At 49.3% G+C, this 19,954-nt stretch overlaps 1 protein-coding gene and 1 long non-coding RNA gene across 3 annotated transcripts; one reads left to right on the forward strand and one right to left on the reverse strand.

Annotated features, from left to right (window-relative positions):
* Positions 1–7,565: 7,565 nt before the first annotated feature.
* On the reverse strand, positions 7,566–14,222 carry LOC134409324 (spatacsin-like). The gene is made up of 6 exons (XM_063142033.1): positions 13,937–14,222; positions 13,179–13,316; positions 12,481–12,615; positions 11,746–11,852; positions 11,074–11,242; positions 7,566–8,319 (listed from the first exon to the last, which is right to left on the reverse strand). Exons 1-6 carry the CDS (start codon positions 14,220–14,222, stop codon positions 8,285–8,287), a joined length of 870 nt encoding a protein of 289 aa, XP_062998103.1. The 3' UTR covers positions 7,566–8,284.
* A 485-nt stretch (positions 14,223–14,707) lies between these two features.
* On the forward strand, positions 14,708–18,196 carry LOC134409054 (uncharacterized). 2 transcript variants are annotated; one of them, XR_010026154.1, is made up of 2 exons: positions 14,708–14,868; positions 17,443–18,196. It is a non-coding gene; the product is annotated as an uncharacterized LOC134409054 (long non-coding RNA). The 2 variants fall into 2 exon arrangements; XR_010026155.1 differs by lacking the exon at positions 14,708–14,868 and adding an exon at positions 17,117–17,199.
* Positions 18,197–19,954: the final 1,758 nt, after the last annotated feature.

Consider the following 19,954-nt stretch of genomic DNA (forward strand, 5'->3'; position numbering starts at 1 on the left):
GAATGATAGCTGTTACCAAGCATAATTACAGGGTTTTGCATAAGTCATGGGAAAGCAGTCCAAAAGTCAGCTGTGGTTACTTGAATTCTGCAACCTTTCTAGACTGCAGATGGGGAAAGAAGATACGGCGCTATTTGGAATGCCTGAAATAGCAGTACTGTACTTGAATTCCGCAAGCCTTCTCGTTACGCAGAGGGGCAAAGAATCCACTATCACTAGAAATCCTGCACAGGCCCTGCTCTGGCTTCTGAGATCTTGCCGGGCACGGCCCAGAGACTATCAAGTCTACCCTTAGCCAGCTTAAGGACTAGAAACTTTTTCTTTTGAAAGCAGAGATTCTCCGAGTGCTGAGCGCTGTGCTTCGGAAGCTTGTAGAGTTGGGGGCAGTGAGGAGGCCTTCTGTGATGAGGAGTCCCTACAGCATGACAGTGAGGAGGATGGAGAAGATGTATATCATGTGCATCCAGCAGGTGAAGTTGCGTTCCTATTGCTGGTGATCCAGCTCTTTTCTCTCGTGTCCAGACTGGAAAACCTGGCCATGGTGGAGAGCCGGGGAGGGCTGTTTTCTCTGCCTGCTGCCTTTTACACGGAGAGTCCTGATTCAAGTGGCCTTTCCCTAAATAGATAAACCTCATGAGGGTTTCACTGAATTTTACAGCCTTGACCTGCTTTTCTTAATACTCAACCGGGTTGTGGCGACTCATGATCCAAACAGTGTAGATCTCAGCGCTTCGCAGGTCTTTTTCAAAAGGCCCAGAGGGCTCTGGAAAAGGGCCCCTTGGATTGACGGCCATCATGGAACGTGCTTGTCTGAATCATCCCATCCTGCTTGCCAGTAGAGTATAGTGGGGACCTGCTTTTTGCTGCATCAGGCTTTCTCGGTCTTTGTTGTTCTGGGCAGATTTCTTCTCTCGCAGATTAACGGGGAGAGGGGGAAGGAAGGGCAGAGGGAAATGCATGTAATGGGCCAATCAATCCAGCAAAGAATCCGGAAGCAGAAGGCCCAGTAGAAATCGCAGGATGAAAAGCCTCTGTGTGGAGAAGCCCTAAGGTGCCCCCACTTGCTTCATAAGCTCTTCCTCAAGCCATGTTCACGCTCTTTAGTGTGAAAATGTTGAAGTTCTCTGTGGTTGACTGTTTTGTTAATTTGCGCTATCACTGAATCACTGCATGTGTTTTTGAAGTTCCTGAAAAGAGTGGCCTTCAACCAGGTTTTGGGTCTTTCAGGAATCATTTTAACACGAATTGGATACTATACCATTCCATCCATGGAAGAGCTGGCCCAAATGACAAGCGACCAAGGAGAGTGCATTGTGACCAATTTCACCATTGGCCGGAAAGGTGAGGATGGACCCTGGGTCTGATCCAGCCTGGCAATTCTTATGTTCTTATGTTCTCGTGTATGCTTTAAAGTGGGCTCCTGCATTGAGTAGGGGGTTGGACTCCATGGCTTTATAGGCCCCTTCCACTCTACTATTCTATGATTCTAGTTTTGCCTAGTGGTTGCAAAAGATTTACCCCACAGCACCTTAATTTACCTTCATCTTCATTAATTTAAAATTAATGTCTAAAATTACCTAGCTGCACCAGTGCTTATTGAGGTGTAAAAGGCCCTCTGCATGTTCTCAGAAGCACTCTCCTCTTTCATCACTTTGCTTGCTCCAAGGCTGACCTCTGGCACATGCTTACACTACATTTCTAAGACACATGTAGCTGTGTGCGCAGGATGATTTTGGTGTATCGTCGCAGCCATCCAGTTTGGGCTGACCCCGTGCTAATCATCGTCTTCTATCTAGGCTATGGCTCAATCTACTTCGAAGGCGAAGTCAACCTGACCAACTTGAACCTAGATGAGATTGTGGGCATCTGCAGGAAATACGTTGTCATCTACCCAGATGCCAGATTGGCTCCACCCTTCGGGCAAGGTTTAAATCGGTAATGCAGAGCTCCCGTTCGTGAAGTTTAATTGCAGGTGTATTTGCGTTCCAGGTCTCCAACCCTCTGTTTTTTTAACAGGCGAGCCGAAATTACATTGGATGAATACTGGCCCACTGACAAAACCTCAGGTGGCTTGATAAAGAGCCCAAGCCAGCTTGCAAAATTGAAATATGAAAATACCTTAGAGGCCTACTGTCGGAAATGTGGTGTCCAGTTCCTGGAGTACCGGCCCGAAACTGGTTCGTTGGTATTCAAGGTAAACCCCGTTGCTTGTGAATAGATCAAAGGAGCTCCCATGCTGAAGCTCTAGCATCTACTCCTTTTCCTTATGGCCTGTAAGATTTTAAAGCAGACTCCAAAAGTGCGGAGGGAGGATCGCTTCACAGGGTTTAGAAAACATGCTCGTTTTGTTGACTACAATCTTCAGAGACTGTCTGCAAGCAACTATCGTAACTTGATAGGCTGGATTTTGTCTTCTCTTAGTCATAGCCAAAAGGTCTTTTCTGATTTGCAAAATTAGTCATAGCTTTTGTTTCTGTCCAGGTGCCTCACTTCTCAAAATACTGTCTTGTAGTTCTTGCACTTCTCTTGCACATTATCTTATATCAAGCCTATAATATTGGGGGTGGGGGGGGGTGTCGGTGTTCCTTTCCCCCTTATGGTAGAAGGTTATTTGTGGCTGGAAAAGAATGGCTTGCCTAAGGCGGCCACCAGAAGTTAACGCTGTTCAAAAACATGGGTGTTCTGTGCCTGGTTGGGCAAAGACAGCATTGGCTGGTTGCCGTTTTAGTGGATTTGGGCTGATGTCCACAGTAATTCTGGGCTTACAAGCAGTGCCCCTAGCGTCGTGACACCCCACCCCCCCGGCTTTGCCTCTTTGGGTGTGCTTCAGCTGGTGAGTTCTCTGCTTCCGTATCCCCACTGTGTGAAGTGCTGGCAGACTGCAGGGCCAGTTTTGAAAACCAGGTTTGCCATTGCCCTGTAGTACCCAGACGGAAGCAGGAGAATGAACAGACGCTCCTGAATGTTTGTGAAGTAAAAATGACACGGCAGCTCTGCATATCTGTCATTTAGAAAGACAACTGTATTGGCCATAGAGCAGCGTGAAGGCTGGGAAGAGAATAATCCCTGAGAAGTTAATAGTAGCCTCATCTGTTCCCTGACAGCAACCAGTTAGCACACTTTGTTCACTCACATGGCCAAGATGGCTTCCTACACTATAAGATTACCAGCTAAAAGGAATCCCCTTGAAAGCGCTCAGCCGGCACCGAACACGCTTATCTCGGACATGGGGCAAGCATTAATGGCTAGTCCTGAATCTGCCAGGGCAGTCGCCTCAAGTTTGCATCGCATGTGTCTTTTTTCAGAGAACGAATTCAGCTGCCGTGAAGGCATTGACTACGGCCACTCCCCACAAGATGACCCTTTGCCCTGCAGTCAGACTTCGTCCAAAACCTTTGCAAAGAATGCACCCTTCTAAATCCCGCGACAAAGATGGCCTACAGGAAGTTGTGCAAGCCCGGTCAAACCAGGATTTCGTGCCCAAGTAAGTGCTATGTCTCTATTTTTTCTGTGTGATGGATATTGGGAGAATATGCAAACCTGGTGAGATTCATGGTGGTCTTAAACCATCTCCCGTTCTGGGTTTAATCTAGAACAGCGTGGCTCTTCTTTGATTCCGTTAGTGCTCACTACTCCATTCAAGATCACGTTTGGTGCCCGCATACTTGAGTCAGCTCTGCGACTCCTTGTTCTAAAGGCTTCCCTCAAACTTTGTGAAGGCTGTTTCCATTTTCATCTTTCTAACTGGAGATAATTATGTTGTGTGCAGATGTTGAACAGTTCCATATGGAGCTCTAGTTCTCAACCTCGTACTACCTGAGGCACGCCTTTTGACACCATCTCAAAATGTAAAACACATTGTGTGTGGTTTTTTTTTTACAGTTTTTAAAATACCGTCTCTCTCTTTCACTCCTAGAAAAGATCTGATTCCTAGTTGGCTGAACTCTAGGTCCTGCAGTATTGCATTCTGCACTTCTGGCTATTACAGAAATAGGTCAGATCACCAGTCCAGTTGCTAGTCCTCACATGAGCAGACTCAGTGAAGCAATGGAACGAAGATAAGTATGGACTTGCCAAGTTCCCATTGATTCACTGTGTCGACTCCAGTTGGGAGTAGCAATTGGATTTAGGTCATTATCTCCCTTTCAAAAGAGAAACCAATAACAGAATAAGGATGTTTCTCTAATGTACCAGAGTTTGCTACATCCCATACACTAATGTACCCAGGGCCAGGGCCAATCTATTTTGCGACCTAGGCAGGCACGCTGTTCTGAAGCCGCCCCCCAACCCCAGCGTCCTGGATTCGAAGATGACTGCTCCCCCCACCCGTGCCAATCGGGACATATGAAATGGCCTCTTAAGAGGCCCTTTCAGAGGTCCCGATTGGCACAGGTGGGGTGGGGTGGGAGGGTCTTCTTGGCCTCCATAAAGGGTGTCTATTCAGACTCACCACTAGTATAGGTGGGAGGCAATCTGGGGGTGCAATGGAAATTGGCTAGCCCTGGCGATGGTTTATGAGTTAAGAGCAGATACTGACAAGGACAGGCTTTGCCACACCTTTATTGTCTTAGCTAACTTGAAAAACAAACAGAACTTTTAGGGTTCACAATGGAGGATGAAGGCAACGGCTGGGGGAGGAGCCCTCCCAATCTGCTTTTAGCACAATGGACGTATTCCTTCAGTTGTCAGGATGTCTTTAGGATGTCTTTAAGCACCACTGTTCTCTCTCCTATCAATTACAGCTGGACTAGATAGGATGGAAGTGGTGAGTCTACTGCATGGGGACATCCAGAGTATTGCATAGTGAAATTGGACGCAGTGGTTTTCAATCTTAAGCCTGAGTGGTGGCACCAAACATAAAAGTTTCATTATGCGAATCATCGTATTAGGTGATTTGTGAGAGACTTTCCACCTCCCCACTAAAGGTGAAGATTCAGGAACTCCAGTAACAACTTAGTGTGGAATTCAGGGCTTCTTTAGGGCTTCTCGACATGACCATTTCTTTAGGGCTTCTCGACATGACCATTTCTTCCCAGAACTGTTCTGCTGTTTCTGCTCCCTCTTTCAGGGAGGGGCCTCTACACTGGCTGGTTTTATCCTGGGTCTTTCCATTTCTTTTCTTTACATGGAGAGGCAGGGCCGGTGCCAGACTATTTTGCGCCCTAGGCAAGGTGAGCTACTTTCACACACACACACACACACACACACACACACACACAATGCCAACTTTGATTTTTAAGAATATATGTTTCCTGGAAAAAATAAGAAGCACAAAACTTGAAACTGCTACATTGATTTTAAAGTGCAAGAAATACGTCATGCCAATTATAGCAAACAAATTGGAAAGGAACGTCTATGGGTCTAAAATGCATTATTTAATAGGAATATCATCTCCAAATCATCCCCCCCCAACTCACACGCAGACGCACACACGCACTCAGCATCACTCACTCCAAACAAACACACGCATGAACACACACATTCAATCAAAGACCCCATGCACCCCATTCACCCATACATTCTCTCTCTCTCTCTCTCTCTCTCTCTCTCTCTCTCTCTCTCTCTCTCTTCTGGGCGCGTCCTGGAAGTCTGAACGTGGAGCCACTCCACCTCCACCTCCACCCCAGTGTCCCTGGCTTTGCTTCAGCTGGGCGGGCGCAGGGCGCCATCTCGCCCGCCCAGGCCCAACTGAATCCTCAGGCCAGGCCGGCTCACAGCCAACACGCGTGAGTGCTGCGCTGGGCCCGGCGCCCCTCTTAGCTTGGTGCTCTAGGTGGCCACCTGAGTGGCCTCTATGGTAGCACCGGCCCTGTGGAGAGGCAGCACCTCTCCTGAGCAGAAATGGTCCTGTGGAGAAGCCGGTCAAAATCAGCCTCTATCAAGCACTGTGATGGTTTCAGGTTGTATCTAGGACTCTCTCGATCGTTGCTAGGATAAAGAAACAAATGCTTGATACACCGTTTTTAAAAAATATTAAATTCAGCTGATACTCAGAACTAAATGCAGACAGATTGCATAGCTTGAACACCAGCTGCACCCCTGCACCCCCATTTCTAAAGCAAAGTGCCTGCTCAGACCCTTCAGTCCTCTTCGGAGGCATTTCTAAAAATGCCCCTGACAAAGGAGGCGGGACGGGAGGCTACAAGTGAGGCAGAGGCCTTCCGATTTGGGGAATGGGTTCGCCTGGGACCTACATTGTTATCTTTTTGGCACCAGGCAAAGACATTTCTTTTCTCACAGCCATTTTAGAGTTTAGTTTTTAGATTTTATGGCTAGATTTTAGTTTTATATATTTTAAAAAGATTGATTCCTACACCCTTTGTTTTCTGCATTATATTTTATTCTGTTTGTAATCTGCCCAAAGAACATCTGTTATTGGTCAAATTAAAAATAGAATACATAGGGAGGGCTGGGGGGGGCGGTGGCTCTGGGGGCCCTCCACTGAGGCCCAACACTGCCACGCCCTAGTTCATTCCCCAGGCTGCATCATAGAACTGGAAGGGGCTTTCTAGGCCAGGGCGTTCGACCCACTCCTCAGCGCCAGTGCAGGAATCCCTCTTAGAGCATCGCTGCCAGATGGTGGTCCAGTCTCTGGTTGACTACTCCAGTGATAGGGAGCCCATTGCCTCCCAAGACAGTTGGTTCCCTTCTCTGACTGCTTTAACCAGTAGAGAAATTTCCCTGTTATTCAGCCAGAATCCTTTTTATACTGTATTTCGTAATTGTGTTTTAACCTGTTGGGTGTTTTACTGTGGTTTTAATTTTTGTGAACCGCCCAGAGAGCTTCGGCTATTGGGCGGTATAAAAATGTAATAAATAAAATAAATAATAAATAGAATCCGCACTTGGATGACAGAGAACATGTTTTGGCCTCCTTTGTGTGACAATGCTTTAGGTACTTGAAAAGTGCTATCTAACCCTCCTCATCTTTCTCTTCTCAAGGCCAGTTCTTTGAATATTGCCATTCCAATTATGAGCCATCTCACTGGAGGCAGCCCTCACGGGATGACACATGCACAGGTCCCAGCACCAACTGAAGAGGTGGACTCATTCCGTGGCCCACCCCACTCCACCCCCCGAAGCAAGCAGACAGCTCAGAAACGTCTCCAAAGACTTCATTCCCAGCCCTTGGCGACTCACGACATGAATGGAACTCCACCATTGTGGGCCAATCCCTGGAAGTGCCGCTCTCCACGCTCTTGCTGGTTGTGGTGCTAGTAGTGGTAGGAGGCTTCCGGCTCCCAACAGATTCTGGCTCAAACTCAGAGGACAGGATGGGGGTGGGATCATGTGCAGAGTAAATATCACATCCGCACCAGAGGCAAGCCTGCCTTGGAGAGGCATTTTTGGCAGGTCCTAGAGTGATCTGCTGTGAAAGCCTTGCATGAAACAGCTGAACTATGCAGGGGAGGAAGATGGAGCTCAGAGGCGATGTAGCGATGCCAGGGGCAGCTGGGCTCCCACTTACGCACATTTTCTGTGGATTGTAGCTGTGCTGAGATAAGCCAACCACAGATATGCAAAAGCAGAACGAGAACAGCAACAAGAAAGGCCACACCTCTGACTTTGTTATAGCAATTTAATTTAACACGCTTGAGAGCTACAGCCGTTAAATAAAACAAAATTACATGATATCTTTCTGTTGTATCTCCTTGGAAAAAGTGTTATTTCAATTCCCTTGTATCTGAGATGAATTGCTGGGGGAATTTCACGGTTGGCAAATAAGGGCTGAAGGGTGCGCATGTGTAAATGTTGCATGCGCACTGGACTTCAATACTGCGCTGGCCAGAGACAACCTTAATCTGGCGTTGACATTTGGCCAGTGTGTTACTTGCTCTTGGCTTAACAGTAGTTTTAACCACCATACAGTAAAAGGAATTTAAAATGATTTGGGAGAAATGTAACTTTGAGACAGAGGAGTCACGAAGCAATACGATCAGTAAAATTTAACGGAGTTCTACAACAGGATTGTAGCCTCTGTCTTTTAAGACTCCGCTGTTCCGTTCATAACCCGAATAATAAATTTAGTAATAAAGTTTAATGACACAAAAGTTAGACCTAAAAGCAGTGCAAAGTCCTAAGATCACCTTTGCACCTTTGAGACATTCCTCCACTATCAATGTAGGTCAGAAAGCAAAGAACCATTTTATTATTTCACGTGTGTTCTTGCCAATGTGGAAATCCTTCAGAAGCATGTTCACTACGTCGTAGAACTGGTTGTCATAAGCTAGCTTGTAATACACATCGATATCATCACAATAGGTCAACAGCTTCTTCAGGTTTTTTAGAGCCGGTTCATTGCCTGCACGCTGCTTGAACCTGAAAGAGATGGTCATACTGTTAACAGATGTCCTCACCCCCTCTGCTTCCATCCTACGGCCAGCCTCTCCATTAGTTCAACCTAGTGCCGAAAGAATGAGATCTACCCCCTTTCAGTACGTACTCTGAAGGACTTGAAGACATGAAGCCAGTATCCCAATGATACAGAAAACCTGATTTGGGAGAAGTCTCCCCACTGGAGAATTGGGCTTCAAATGGTTCACTTGGTTGCAGAGGACTTACTCCTGGGCCATTTCCTCAAAGGTGCTCGCCTTGAGCAGGCCACGCTGCTTGCACTCCTCCAGGTAGCTGAAGTCCTCCTTTACAGTCACTTGCTGATACAGGACTTCAGCCCAGTCCGGAACGAAGTCATAGGCCTCAGCCACGACTGCCGCCTAGCGAGAGATTGGGAGTGGAGAGGGAAGAGATCCCAGTTGGAGCAGGAGCAGGAGCATGCTAGGAGCTGCACGCTGCCCCCTGCCAACAAAAGGACTCTGCCCCCTAAGGCTCTCTGTCCATCGTACTGAGATCCTGACTGCATGTCACATTCACAGCATGAAAAGTAGCCAGGCTCTCAGAAAGAACAAGGAAAGTGTCTGGGCCCACAACAGGACCGAGCTCCAATCAAGCTCTTGCAAGGAAAAATACTCAAGATCCAACAATAGCTGTAAGCTGTTCCCGATGGTGAAAGCTCTCCTGTCCTCTTCGTCACCGGGTAGAACCTGGGCAGGGACATGGCACATTCCAGCAGGCTCTTCTGGCTCAGGTTGATCAGCTTGGTTTTGGGGTTGGTGTTCAGGAAGTGGAGCTGCAGCGTAATGAGCTTTGTCAGCCTCTTGCAGCGCAAGGACTGACGCACACAGAAGTCCTCAAAGAGGAAGGATGAAGAGAAGGAGTCAGGTAAGCAAGGAGGAAGCAGCTGCAGTCACTGCACCTAGCTGCAACAGGACAGCCTTGGTTTGGGTCCAGGCTACCTGCGGGGTCACCTTCGCCTGTACAATCCACCTCGCACACTCAGGTTCTCTGGGAAGAATTTCCATCAGCGAGCCAAAATTAGGCTGACATGTATTACCCAGAGGACCTCTTCTGCTTCTCCCAGACTGTGGCATGGCCTGCCGGAGGAGATTCGTCAACTTAACAGTCTTTTAGCATTTAAGAAAGCTATAAAGACGGATCTCAGGCATATCCAGTGGAGTCTTAGGATGTTTTAACAGTGTATACTATGTCTTTAATCAGTATTTTATACTTACTGTTGTTCCCCACCTTGATCCAAACGGAGAGGCAGGTAAGAGATAAAATTATCATTATTCCCAACCTGTTGCGCTCCAGATCTTTGGACTAACTGTCACCAGCCCCAGCCAGCATGGGCAATGGTCAGAAATGGTCAGTGGGAGCTGTAGTCCAAACCATCTGGACAGCACCAGGTTGGGAAGGCTGCAACAGGGCAACTGGATACATACCGGACACCAGGTTTGGATTTGCATGGGCAGAGCAGACTGTGATTTGGAGCTGCAAATAGGAGGGTTTTTCCCCACCACCAAAGGTGCAGCATGCGAAGCCGAAAGTAACAACGAGGGCCTGAGCTAGTTCTCCCCTTCAGACACAATGGGAGTTCTTCTGCAAATCCTGGATGGAGGGTCACTGACCTTCACTAATGCTAATGCTTTACCGATAGGAATAGTTCTCTGGCGTAGTGGTCTACCATTGCTTGGCTCCGACGGGCCAATTCTACTGTTACTTTCTACTGTTAGTTTTACCCTACCCTGTGCCTGCTTACCCTACCCTGTACCTGTTTGCATTCTCTTCCCCTCCTTATTGTTTTACTATGATTTTATTAGATTGTAAGCCTATGCTGCAGGGTCTTGCTATTTACTGTTTTACTCTGTACAGCACCATGTACATTGATGGTGCTATATAAATAAATAAATAAATAATAATAATAATAATAATAATAATAATAATAATGGGTGAGCCCAGGGTGGCTGTGTGCAAAAGGACTAGGCAGAGCGTAAAGCATGAGCGTATGCCCAGAGGTTCTCGCACCTCTTCGCATCCTGTGTGGGTAGAAAGGCAGCCACAAGAGTCAGTGTTTATGCTCCAGGTCTCCACGCCTTTGCTTGATGCACCTACTCAGGCACACTGGATTTTCTAGAGTCTAAGTGCTAAGCATATACTTAAAGTGGCAGCAAGGCGGAGCTCCTTCGTAACAGAACGTGCCACACCTGAAGAAGCTCTTGATGAAAGCCCTAACCCTCTTTATCGACGCTGCTGAGAGCTATTCCAAGGTAAAATGGAACACTGAATGGGGCTGGATGAAGGTTTAAAATAGTGATGGGAGCCTGTAGCCCTCAGCTCCCATCAGCCCCAGCCAGCATGGTAATAGATGCTGGGAGTGGTAGTCCAACAGGTTTCAATTTAAAGGGGAGCTGTGAAGTGTTTGCTCCATGTGTTCTGTGGTGTGATTGTTCTTGCATCAGATACGTGAAAAGGGCTGTGTTCTGAAGGCACTCCTCTGGAAAGGAGAGAGCAGGGTGATTGTATGACCACGGTGGGCAGCGATGCCGCCTGCTCTGTGTCAGGGGACCTACTCTGTGTCAGGGGACACACGCTCCCCCACCCCCACCCACACCCCCTCAAACCCACCCCCACGGCACCTCCTCCTCCTCCACCTGAGATCGAACACCTCAGACATCCCACCGTTTCCAGGTCCGGGTGGCTCCCGCCCGGGGCTTCCCGGGACGAGCGGCAATTTACCCCAAGGCTGGGATTCAATGAGCTTCAGCTGGACCTTGGCTGCCGCCTCGTGGTTCTCCCCAATCTCCCGGCACATGCTGAAGCAGAGGGCGATCATGTTGTGCTTCTCGCTGTCTCCTGGGCGGCAGCGCTTGATGTAGTCCAGCAGCGCCGTCTTGAGGGTCCCGCTCTGCCAAAGAGGGAGGGGCGGAGAGTGAAGGCAGCGCGTGGCTTGGGACCTGGCCAGCGCCAATCCTCAGGGCAAGTGAGCTCTGGCGCTGAGCAGAGCCCTCCAACAGCAACTCCAGGCCTCACAGTCGCTTGTGAAGGAGCGTAAAGGTGGCAAGAAAAACCTGCCCTTAAGACGGGGGTGGGGCAACTTGTGGTCCTCCAGCAGATATCCAGGTCTCCAAGTCCTGCTGTCCCTCATCACTGGCTCTGCTGGCTAAGGCGGAGGGAGGGGAACTGTAGGCCAAATACACCTGGAGGGCCAGAGGTTGCCCACCCCTGCCTTCAAGGGTGAGGGCATGGGCAAGTGACGGAGAGTTTGGTAGCACGGGGCAATATGTCGTGGGAATGCAGGCACTGGGGCGGTTATTTTGGAAGAGGGAAACAAGCAGAACAAAGGCACTGGAGGTTCTACAATTTGGAACTCTTGGACTGGGAAGGGTGGATTCTGTTGTTTGTACCCACCGGGTCCAACTTCTTTCTCATTAGCACCTCAAAGTGGTGCTTCTCATGCAGCAAGTCAAAGATGTAGGTCATCTCGTTGTACCTGCCGATGCCAGTGAGAAGTCGAACCTTTGGGGAGAGAAAAGAGCTTGAGCTTCAGAACCCACAAAACGTCACCCCACACGTTGCCGTTGGAGCAGTGCTGTGTCATGACAGCCCCACTCTTCCACTTGGGACAGAGTCCCTGCCTGTGGAATGCCACTGACCAGCCACTTCCCCCATTTCAGTGGGGTTCCAGACACTATGGACACCTCCCAGCTGCAGGCAAGAACTCCCCAGCTGAGAGACTGAGCAACGGAAGAAACGAACGCAAGGCCAGGAGGAAGCAATGGCTGCTCTCTCACCAGACCAGTGGAGAGCCACTCGCTTCCACACACAAGGCCCGACTCCTGGCACTGCTTCTCACGAGAGACACTGCAGGACGCTTGCTGGCGTAAGTCAACGTGCAGCACAACAGAACAAGACTTGTGTCGGAGCACAGGCCACCCTGCACAGGCGCGGGCAGGCGAGCGTCTGCCTTGCCACGGCCTTCCCTGCTCAGTGAGGGAGACAGCGGAGCTCCGGGAATCAGTGGGAGCCACAACAGCCTGCCGCTCTAAAACCCCAAAGACCAGGGGGAGGAAGGGGCACCGCAGCCGCTCAACATCCTCCACGGGGTGCTTTTGGGGCTGCCGCCACCGCCGCCGTCTCTACATCCCACAAGGCCGTATTCTTCGCTGGGTGCTAAGTGTTCGTCCGTGAGCGTTCGGGCAGCTTGGAGAACGCGAATAATCCCTTCCAGATGACACGTGAGGCTGAAGCAATTATGGGCGAGGATCAGGAGCTCTGTAGCTAAGGGAGGGAGGAATGGGGGCTCCCATCAGTAAGCATTTTGCTTAAAACAGAGTTCTTGTGGCCCAAAAGCCAAAGAGCGGGATTTAAGTCCCTGCCTTGTTACTGTCTGCTGAATGGGACCCCCAGCAGCCAACCTCTCAGCTGTGGGAGACCCAGAGACCCAGTTCCCAGGCTTGAGTCATGAAGGTCAGAGATGGAGACCACCGCTTTCCCCTTCTGGGAATGTTCGCACATTCTCAAAGGGCTCAAGCGGTAAACCTGCACTGCTCCCTAGACACACGTGCAGCATGGGGAACTGCAGCAGCATGTGAACCGAGGCCTCCACGAATGCAGCTCCTGGCATCGCATTTCCCAGATGTCCACCATGCCAAGAGAGCAAAAGGTCAGGACACGAGGTCGCTCCTACAGCACAGTCGTATCTATGTGTACTCGGACATGACGTCCCAGGGACTGCGACGAGATCTGTGGCCAAGTGCGCATGTTTGGGGTAGCCGTCTTAGTCACAAGACCCAAGTCCTCAGAAGCGTGACATTACTGGACGTTCAGAGATAAACACTTACTGCAGGCAAGCTCCCCGTGAGGGACAGATGAAATTTTATCCAATAGCTTCACGCCAACCAGGGTGGGGTCCTGGCACAGTTTGGCCAACTGCAGGAACGCCTCGCTCTCCTCTGCTGGATTTAAGACTTGCTTTTTCCCTGTACAGACAGCAGGCCCAGAATGACATAGCGGCCACAGCACATTCCTCCGCTGAGCACCTGGGCCACGAAGGCAGCCTCTCCTCTCGCAAGTTTCGGAGTTCTTCCCCCATAAGTTGCACGAGCTCTACCCTTGGCCCAAGAAAGCCATTTAAATGCCACGGCCATGGCAGAAGCAGTGACTTATTATTTTAATTTTTAAAAGTATTTTCATTCTTGTTGTAAGATGCTTTGGGTCTGAGAAAGATGTCCAGTAATAAATAATTGGATGATGGTGGTGGTGGTGATGATGATGTAAAGAGGGTGGGATGGGGTGCAGGCAGTCACAGTGGATGGCAGCCTGAACGTGAGCTGACAACGTAACGCAGCATCGAGAAAGGGCCACTACAATGTTTTGGTTGGTATCAAGAGGCACAATGTCAGCCAGACTCCCAGAGTTTGGCAATCAACTGCCTGGAACGGAGCAAACAGACCAACAGCAGTGAGAACCCTCTGCCAGAGATGCTTTAAGGTGGGCTCCTGCATTGAGCAGGGGGTTGGACTTGATGACCTTACAGGCCCCTTCCAACTCGACTATTCTATGGGCCTATGAACTGGAGCCCCCACTCGCCCATACACACCTTTTCCTTGCAAAGGCGCCAGCACTTCTCGGGTGACTTCCTCAGCCACGAGCTCCGCCACCATCTCTGGCTCCAGCCCCTGGGTGGTGAGGAAGGCCTGGGCCTTCTTGCCCCTGTCTGGCTGCTGGGAGGACAGGATCACCCGAAGCAGCTTCTCAGAATCATGGGCGGAGATCTCACCGAAGGAACAGCCCAGCTCCTGCAGAGCACCACGGAGAAGGACGGGGGGAGGCCAATCCTGAAGCACCTGCCGCCTGGGAGAACCCCCACCCCACCCTGACCCCATGCCAAACGGACAGGCAAGATGCTCGGGGAAATTCCTATGCTTTCTGGAGCGCCCGCCCCAGGCGGCTCCAAACATGTGTCCAGACATTCCTTGGACCCACACGGACTACAGCACACCTCTTGGATAACAACGTTGTCCACAGGCAACTCTGCAAGTTCTGCCACTCCCCGTGCCACGGAAAAAGCGCGTCTCTCCTGCAGCTGTTCCAGAATTCTTCTGCGCTCATTCTGGAAATTCTCAACAGTGTAACTGCTTAAAATGGCACGATCAATTAAGACAGAAGAATCCTTCAAGGCAGAGCTGAGGGCACTTAGGGTTTTCTTGCCACCTTTACGCTCCTTCACAAGCGACTGTGAGGCCTGGCGTTGCTGTTGGAGGGCTCTGCTCAGCGCCAGAGCTCACTTGCCCTGAGGATTGGCGCTGGCCAGGTCCCAAGCCACGCGCTGCCTTCACTCTCCGCCCCTCCCTCTTTGGCAGAGCGGGACCCTCAAGACAGCGCTGCTGGACTACATCAAGCGCTGCCGCCCAGGAGACAGCGAGAAGCACAACATGATCGCCCTCTGCTTCAGCATGTGCCGGGAGATTGGGGAGAACCACGAGGCGGCAGCCAAGGTCCAGCTGAAGCTCATTGAATCCCAGCCTTGGGGTAAATTGCCGCTCGTCCCGGGGAGCCCCGGGCGGGAGCCACCCGGACCTGGAAACGGTGGGATGTCTGAGGTGTTCGATCTCAGGTGGAGGAGGAGGACGTGCCGTGTGGGTGGGGGTGGGGGAGCGTGTGTCCCCTGACACAGAGTAGGTCCCCTGACACAGAGCAGGCGGCATCGCTGCCCACCGTGGTCATACAATCACCCTGCTCTCTCCTTTCCAGAGGAGTGCCTTCAGAACACAGCCCTTTTCACGTACCTGATGCAAGAACTATCACACCACAGAACACATGGAGCAAACATTTCACAGCTCACCTTTAAATTGAAACCTGTTGGACTACCACTCCCAGCATCTATTACCATGCTGGCTGGGGCTGATGGGAGCTGAGGGCTACAGGCTCCCATCACTATTTTAAACCTTCATCCAGCCCCATTCAGTGTTCCATTTTACCTTGGAATAGCTCTCAGCAGCGTCGATAAAGAGGGTTAGGGCTTTCATCAAGAGCTTCTTCAGGTGTGGCACGTTCTGTTACGAAGGAGCTCCGCCTTGCTGCCACTTTAAGTATATGCTTAGCACTTAGACTCTAGAAAATCCAGTGTGCCTGAGTAGGTGCATCAAGCAAAGGCGTGGAGACCTGGAGCATAAACACTGACTCTTGTGGCTGCCTTTCTACCCACACAGGATGCGAAGAGGTGCGAGAACCTCTGGGCATACGCTCATGCTTTACGCTCTGCCTAGTCCTTTTGCACACAGCCACCCTGGGCTCACCCATTATTATTATTATTATTATTATTATTATTATTATTATTATTATTTATTTATTTATATAGCACCATCAATGTACATGGTGCTGTACAGAGTAAAACAGTAAATAGCAAGACTCTGCCGCATAGGCTTGCAATCTAATAAAATCATAGTAAAACAATAAGGAGGGGAAGAGAATGCAAACAGGTACAGGGTAGGGTAAGCAGGCACAGGGTAGGGTAAAACTAACAGTAGAAAGTAACAGTAGAATTGGCCCATCGGAGCCAAGCAATGGTAGACCACTACGCCAGAGAACTATTCCTATCGGTAAAGCATTTGCATTAGTGAAGGTCACTGACCCTCCATCCAGGATTTGCAGAAGAACTCCCATTGTGTCTGAAGGGGAGAACTAGCTCAGGCCCTCGTTGTTACTTTCAGCTTCGCATGCTGCACCTTTGGTGGTGGGGAAAAACCCTCCTATTTGCAGCTCCAAATCACAGTCTGCTCTGCCCATGCAAATCCAAACCTATGTATCCAGTTGCCCTGTTGCAGCCTTCCCAACCTGGTGCTGTCCAGATGGTTTGGACTACAGCTCCCACTGACCATTTCTGACCATTGCCCATGCTGGCTGGGGCTGGTGACAGTTAGTCCAAAGATCTGGAGTGCAGCAGGTTGGGAATAACGATAATTTTATCTCTTACCTGCCTCTCCGTTTGGATCAAGGTGGGGAACGACAGTAAGTATAAAATACTGATTAAAAACATAGTATACACTGTTAAAACATCCTAAAAACATCCTAAGACTCCACTGGATATGCCTGAGATCCGTCTTTATAGCTTTCTTAAATGCTAAAAGACTGTTAAGTTGACGAATCTCCTCCGGCAGGCCATGCCACAGTCTGGGAGAAGCAGAAGAGGTCCTCTGGGTAATACATGTCAGCCTAATTTTGGCTCGCTGATGGAAATTCTTCCCAGAGAACCTGAGTGTGCGAGGTGGATTGTACAGGTGAAGGTGACCCCGCAGGTAGCCTGGACCCAAACCAAGGCTGTCCTGTTGCAGATCAACCTGAGCCAGAAGAGCCTGCTGGAATGTGCCATGTCCCTGCCCAGGTTCTACCCGGTGACGAAGAGGACAGGAGAGCTTTCACCATCGGGAACAGCTTACAGCTATTGTTGGATCTTGAGTATTTTTCCTTGCAAGAGCTTGATTGGAGCTCGGTCCTGTTGTGGGCCCAGACACTTTCCTTGTTCTTTCTGAGAGCCTGGCTACTTTTCATGCTGTGAATGTGACATGCAGTCAGGATCTCAGTACGATGGACAGAGAGCCTTAGTGGGCAGAGTCCTTTTGTTGGCAGGGGGCAGCGTGCAGCTCCTAGCATGCTCCTGCTCCTGCTCCAACTGGAATCTCTTCCCTCTCCACTCCCAATCTCTCGCTAGGCGGCAGTCGTGGCTGAGGCCTATGACTTCGTTCCGGACTGGGCTGAAGTCCTGTATCAGCAAGTGACTGTAAAGGAGGACTTCAGCTACCTGGAGGAGTGCAAGCAGCGTGGCCTGCTCAAGGCGAGCACCTTTGAGGAAATGGCCCAGGAGTAAGTCCTCTGCAACCAAGTGAACCATTTGAAGCCCAATTCTCCAGTGGGGAGACTTCTCCCAAATCAGGTTTTCTGTATCATTGGGATACTGGCTTCATGTCTTCAAGTCCTTCAGAGTACGTACTGAAAGGGGGTAGATCTCATTCTTTCGGCACTAGGTTGAACTAATGGAGAGGCTGGCCGTAGGATGGAAGCAGAGGGGGTGAGGACATCTGTTAACAGTATGACCATCTCTTTCAGGTTCAAGCAGCGTGCAGGCAATGAACCGGCTCTAAAAAACCTGAAGAAGCTGTTGACCTATTGTGATGATATCGATGTGTATTACAAGCTAGCTTATGACAACCAGTTCTACGACGTAGTGAACATGCTTCTGAAGGATTTCCACATTGGCAAGAACACACGTGAAATAATAAAATGGTTCTTTGCTTTCTGACCTACATTGATAGTGGAGGAATGTCTCAAAGGTGCAAAGGTGATCTTAGGACTTTGCACTGCTTTTAGGTCTAACTTTTGTGTCATTAAACTTTATTACTAAATTTATTATTCGGGTTATGAACGGAACAGCGGAGTCTTAAAAGACAGAGGCTACAATCCTGTTGTAGAACTCAGTTAAATTTTACTGATCGTATTGCTTCGTGACTCCTCTGTCTCAAAGTTACATTTCTCCCAAATCATTTTAAATTCCTTTTACTGTATAGTGGTTAAAACTACTGTTAAGCCAAGAGCAAGTAACACATTGGCCAAATGTCAACGCCAGATTAAGGTTGTCTCTGGCCAGCGCAGTATTGAAGTCCAGCGCGCATGCAACATTTACACATGCGCACCCTTCAGCCCTTATTTGCCAACCGTGAAATTCCCCCAGCAATTCATCTCAGATACAAGGGAATTGAAATAACACTTTTTCCAAGGAGATACAACAGAAAGATATCATGTAATTTTGTTTTATTTAACGGCTGTAGCTCTCAAGCGTGTTAAATTAAATTGCTATAACAAAGTCAGAGGTGTGGCCTTTCTTGTTGCTGTTCTCGTTCTGCTTTTGCATATCTGTGGTTGGCTTATCTCAGCACAGCTACAATCCACAGAAAATGTGCGTAAGTGGGAGCCCAGCTGCCCCTGGCATCGCTACATCGCCTCTGAGCTCCATCTTCCTCCCCTGCATAGTTCAGCTGTTTCATGCAAGGCTTTCACAGCAGATCACTCTAGGACCTGCCAAAAATGCCTCTCCAAGGCAGGCTTGCCTCTGGTGCGGATGTGATATTTACTCTGCACATGATCCCACCCCCATCCTGTCCTCTGAGTTTGAGCCAGAATCTGTTGGGAGCCGGAAGCCTCCTACCACTACTAGCACCACAACCAGCAAGAGCGTGGAGAGCGGCACTTCCAGGGATTGGCCCACAATGGTGGAGTTCCATTCATGTCGTGAGTCGCCAAGGGCTGGGAATGAAGTCTTTGGAGACGTTTCTGAGCTGTCTGCTTGCTTCGGGGGGTGGAGTGGGGTGGGCCACGGAATGAGTCCACCTCTTCAGTTGGTGCTGGGACCTGTGCATGTGTCATCCCGTGAGGGCTGCCTCCAGTGAGATGGCTCATAATTGGAATGGCAATATTCAAAGAACTGGCCTTGAGAAGAGAAAGATGAGGAGGGTTAGATAGCACTTTTCAAGTACCTAAAGCATTGTCACACAAAGGAGGCCAAAACATGTTCTCTGTCATCCAAGTGCGGATTCTATTTATTATTTATATTATTTATTACATTTTTATACCGCCCAATAGCCGAAGCTCTCTGGGCGGTTCACAAAAATTAAAACCACAGTAAAACACCCAACAGGTTAAAACACAATTACGAAATACAGTATAAAAAGGATTCTGGCTGAATAACAGGGAAATTTCTCTACTGGTTAGAGCAGTCAGAGAAGGGAACCAACTGTCTTGGGAGGCAGTGGGCTCCCTATCACTGGAGTAGTCAACCAGAGACTGACCACCATCTGGCAGCGATGCTCTAAGAGGGATTCCTGCACTGGCGCTGAGGAGTGGGTCGAACGCCCTGGCCTAGAAAGCCCCTTCCAGTTCTATGATGCAGCCTGGGGAATGAACTAGGGCGTGGCAGTGTTGGGCCTCAGTGGAGGGCCCCCAGAGCCACCGCCCCCCCCCCAGCCCTCCCTATGTATTCTATTTTTAATTTGACCAATAACAGATGTTCTTTGGGCAGATTACAAACAGAATAAAATATAATGCAGAAAACAAAGGGTGTAGGAATCAATCTTTTTAAAAAATATAAAACTAAAATCTAGCCATAAAATCTAAAAACTAAACTCTAAAATGGCTGTGAGAAAAGAAATGTCTTTGCCTGGTGCCAAAAAGATAACAATGTAGGTCCCAGGCGAACCCATTCCCCAAATCGGAAGGCCTCTGCCTCACTTGTAGCCTCCCGTCCCGCCTCCTTTGTCAGGGGCATTTTTAGAAATGCCTCCGAAGAGGACTGAAGGGTCTGAGTAGGTACATACGGGAGAACACTTTGCTTTAGAAATGGGGGTGCAGGGGTGCAGCTGGTGTTCAAGCTATGCAATCTGTCTGCATTTAGTTCTGAGTATCAGCTGAATTTAATATTTTTTAAAAAATGGTGTATCAAGCATTTGTTTCTTTATCCTAGCAACCATCGAGAGAGTCCTAGATACAACCTGAAACCATCACAGTACTTGATAGAGGCTGATTTTGACTGGCTCCTCCACAGGACCATTTCTGCTCAGGAGAGGTG

The sequence above is a fragment of the Elgaria multicarinata genome, chromosome 15, assembly GCF_023053635.1.
Source record: "Elgaria multicarinata webbii isolate HBS135686 ecotype San Diego chromosome 15, rElgMul1.1.pri, whole genome shotgun sequence".
Lineage (NCBI taxonomy): Eukaryota > Metazoa > Chordata > Lepidosauria > Squamata > Anguidae > Elgaria > Elgaria multicarinata.

What these genes read in the sequence shown, in the direction of transcription:
- LOC134409324 (XM_063142033.1), bottom strand. Translation starts at nt 14,222, where the DNA reads ATGGGGTCAGGGTGGGGTGGGGGTTCTCCCAGGCGGCAGGTGCTTCAG. An exon ending in TCACGGGGAGCTTGCCTGCA is followed by an intron (nt 12,616 to 13,178) that starts GTAAGTGTTTAT and finishes TCCCTCCCTTAG; the next exon opens with CTACAGAGCTCCTGATCCTC. An exon ending in TGAGAAAGAAGTTGGACCCG is followed by an intron (nt 11,243 to 11,745) that starts GTGGGTACAAAC and finishes CCTCTTTGGCAG; the next exon opens with AGCGGGACCCTCAAGACGGC.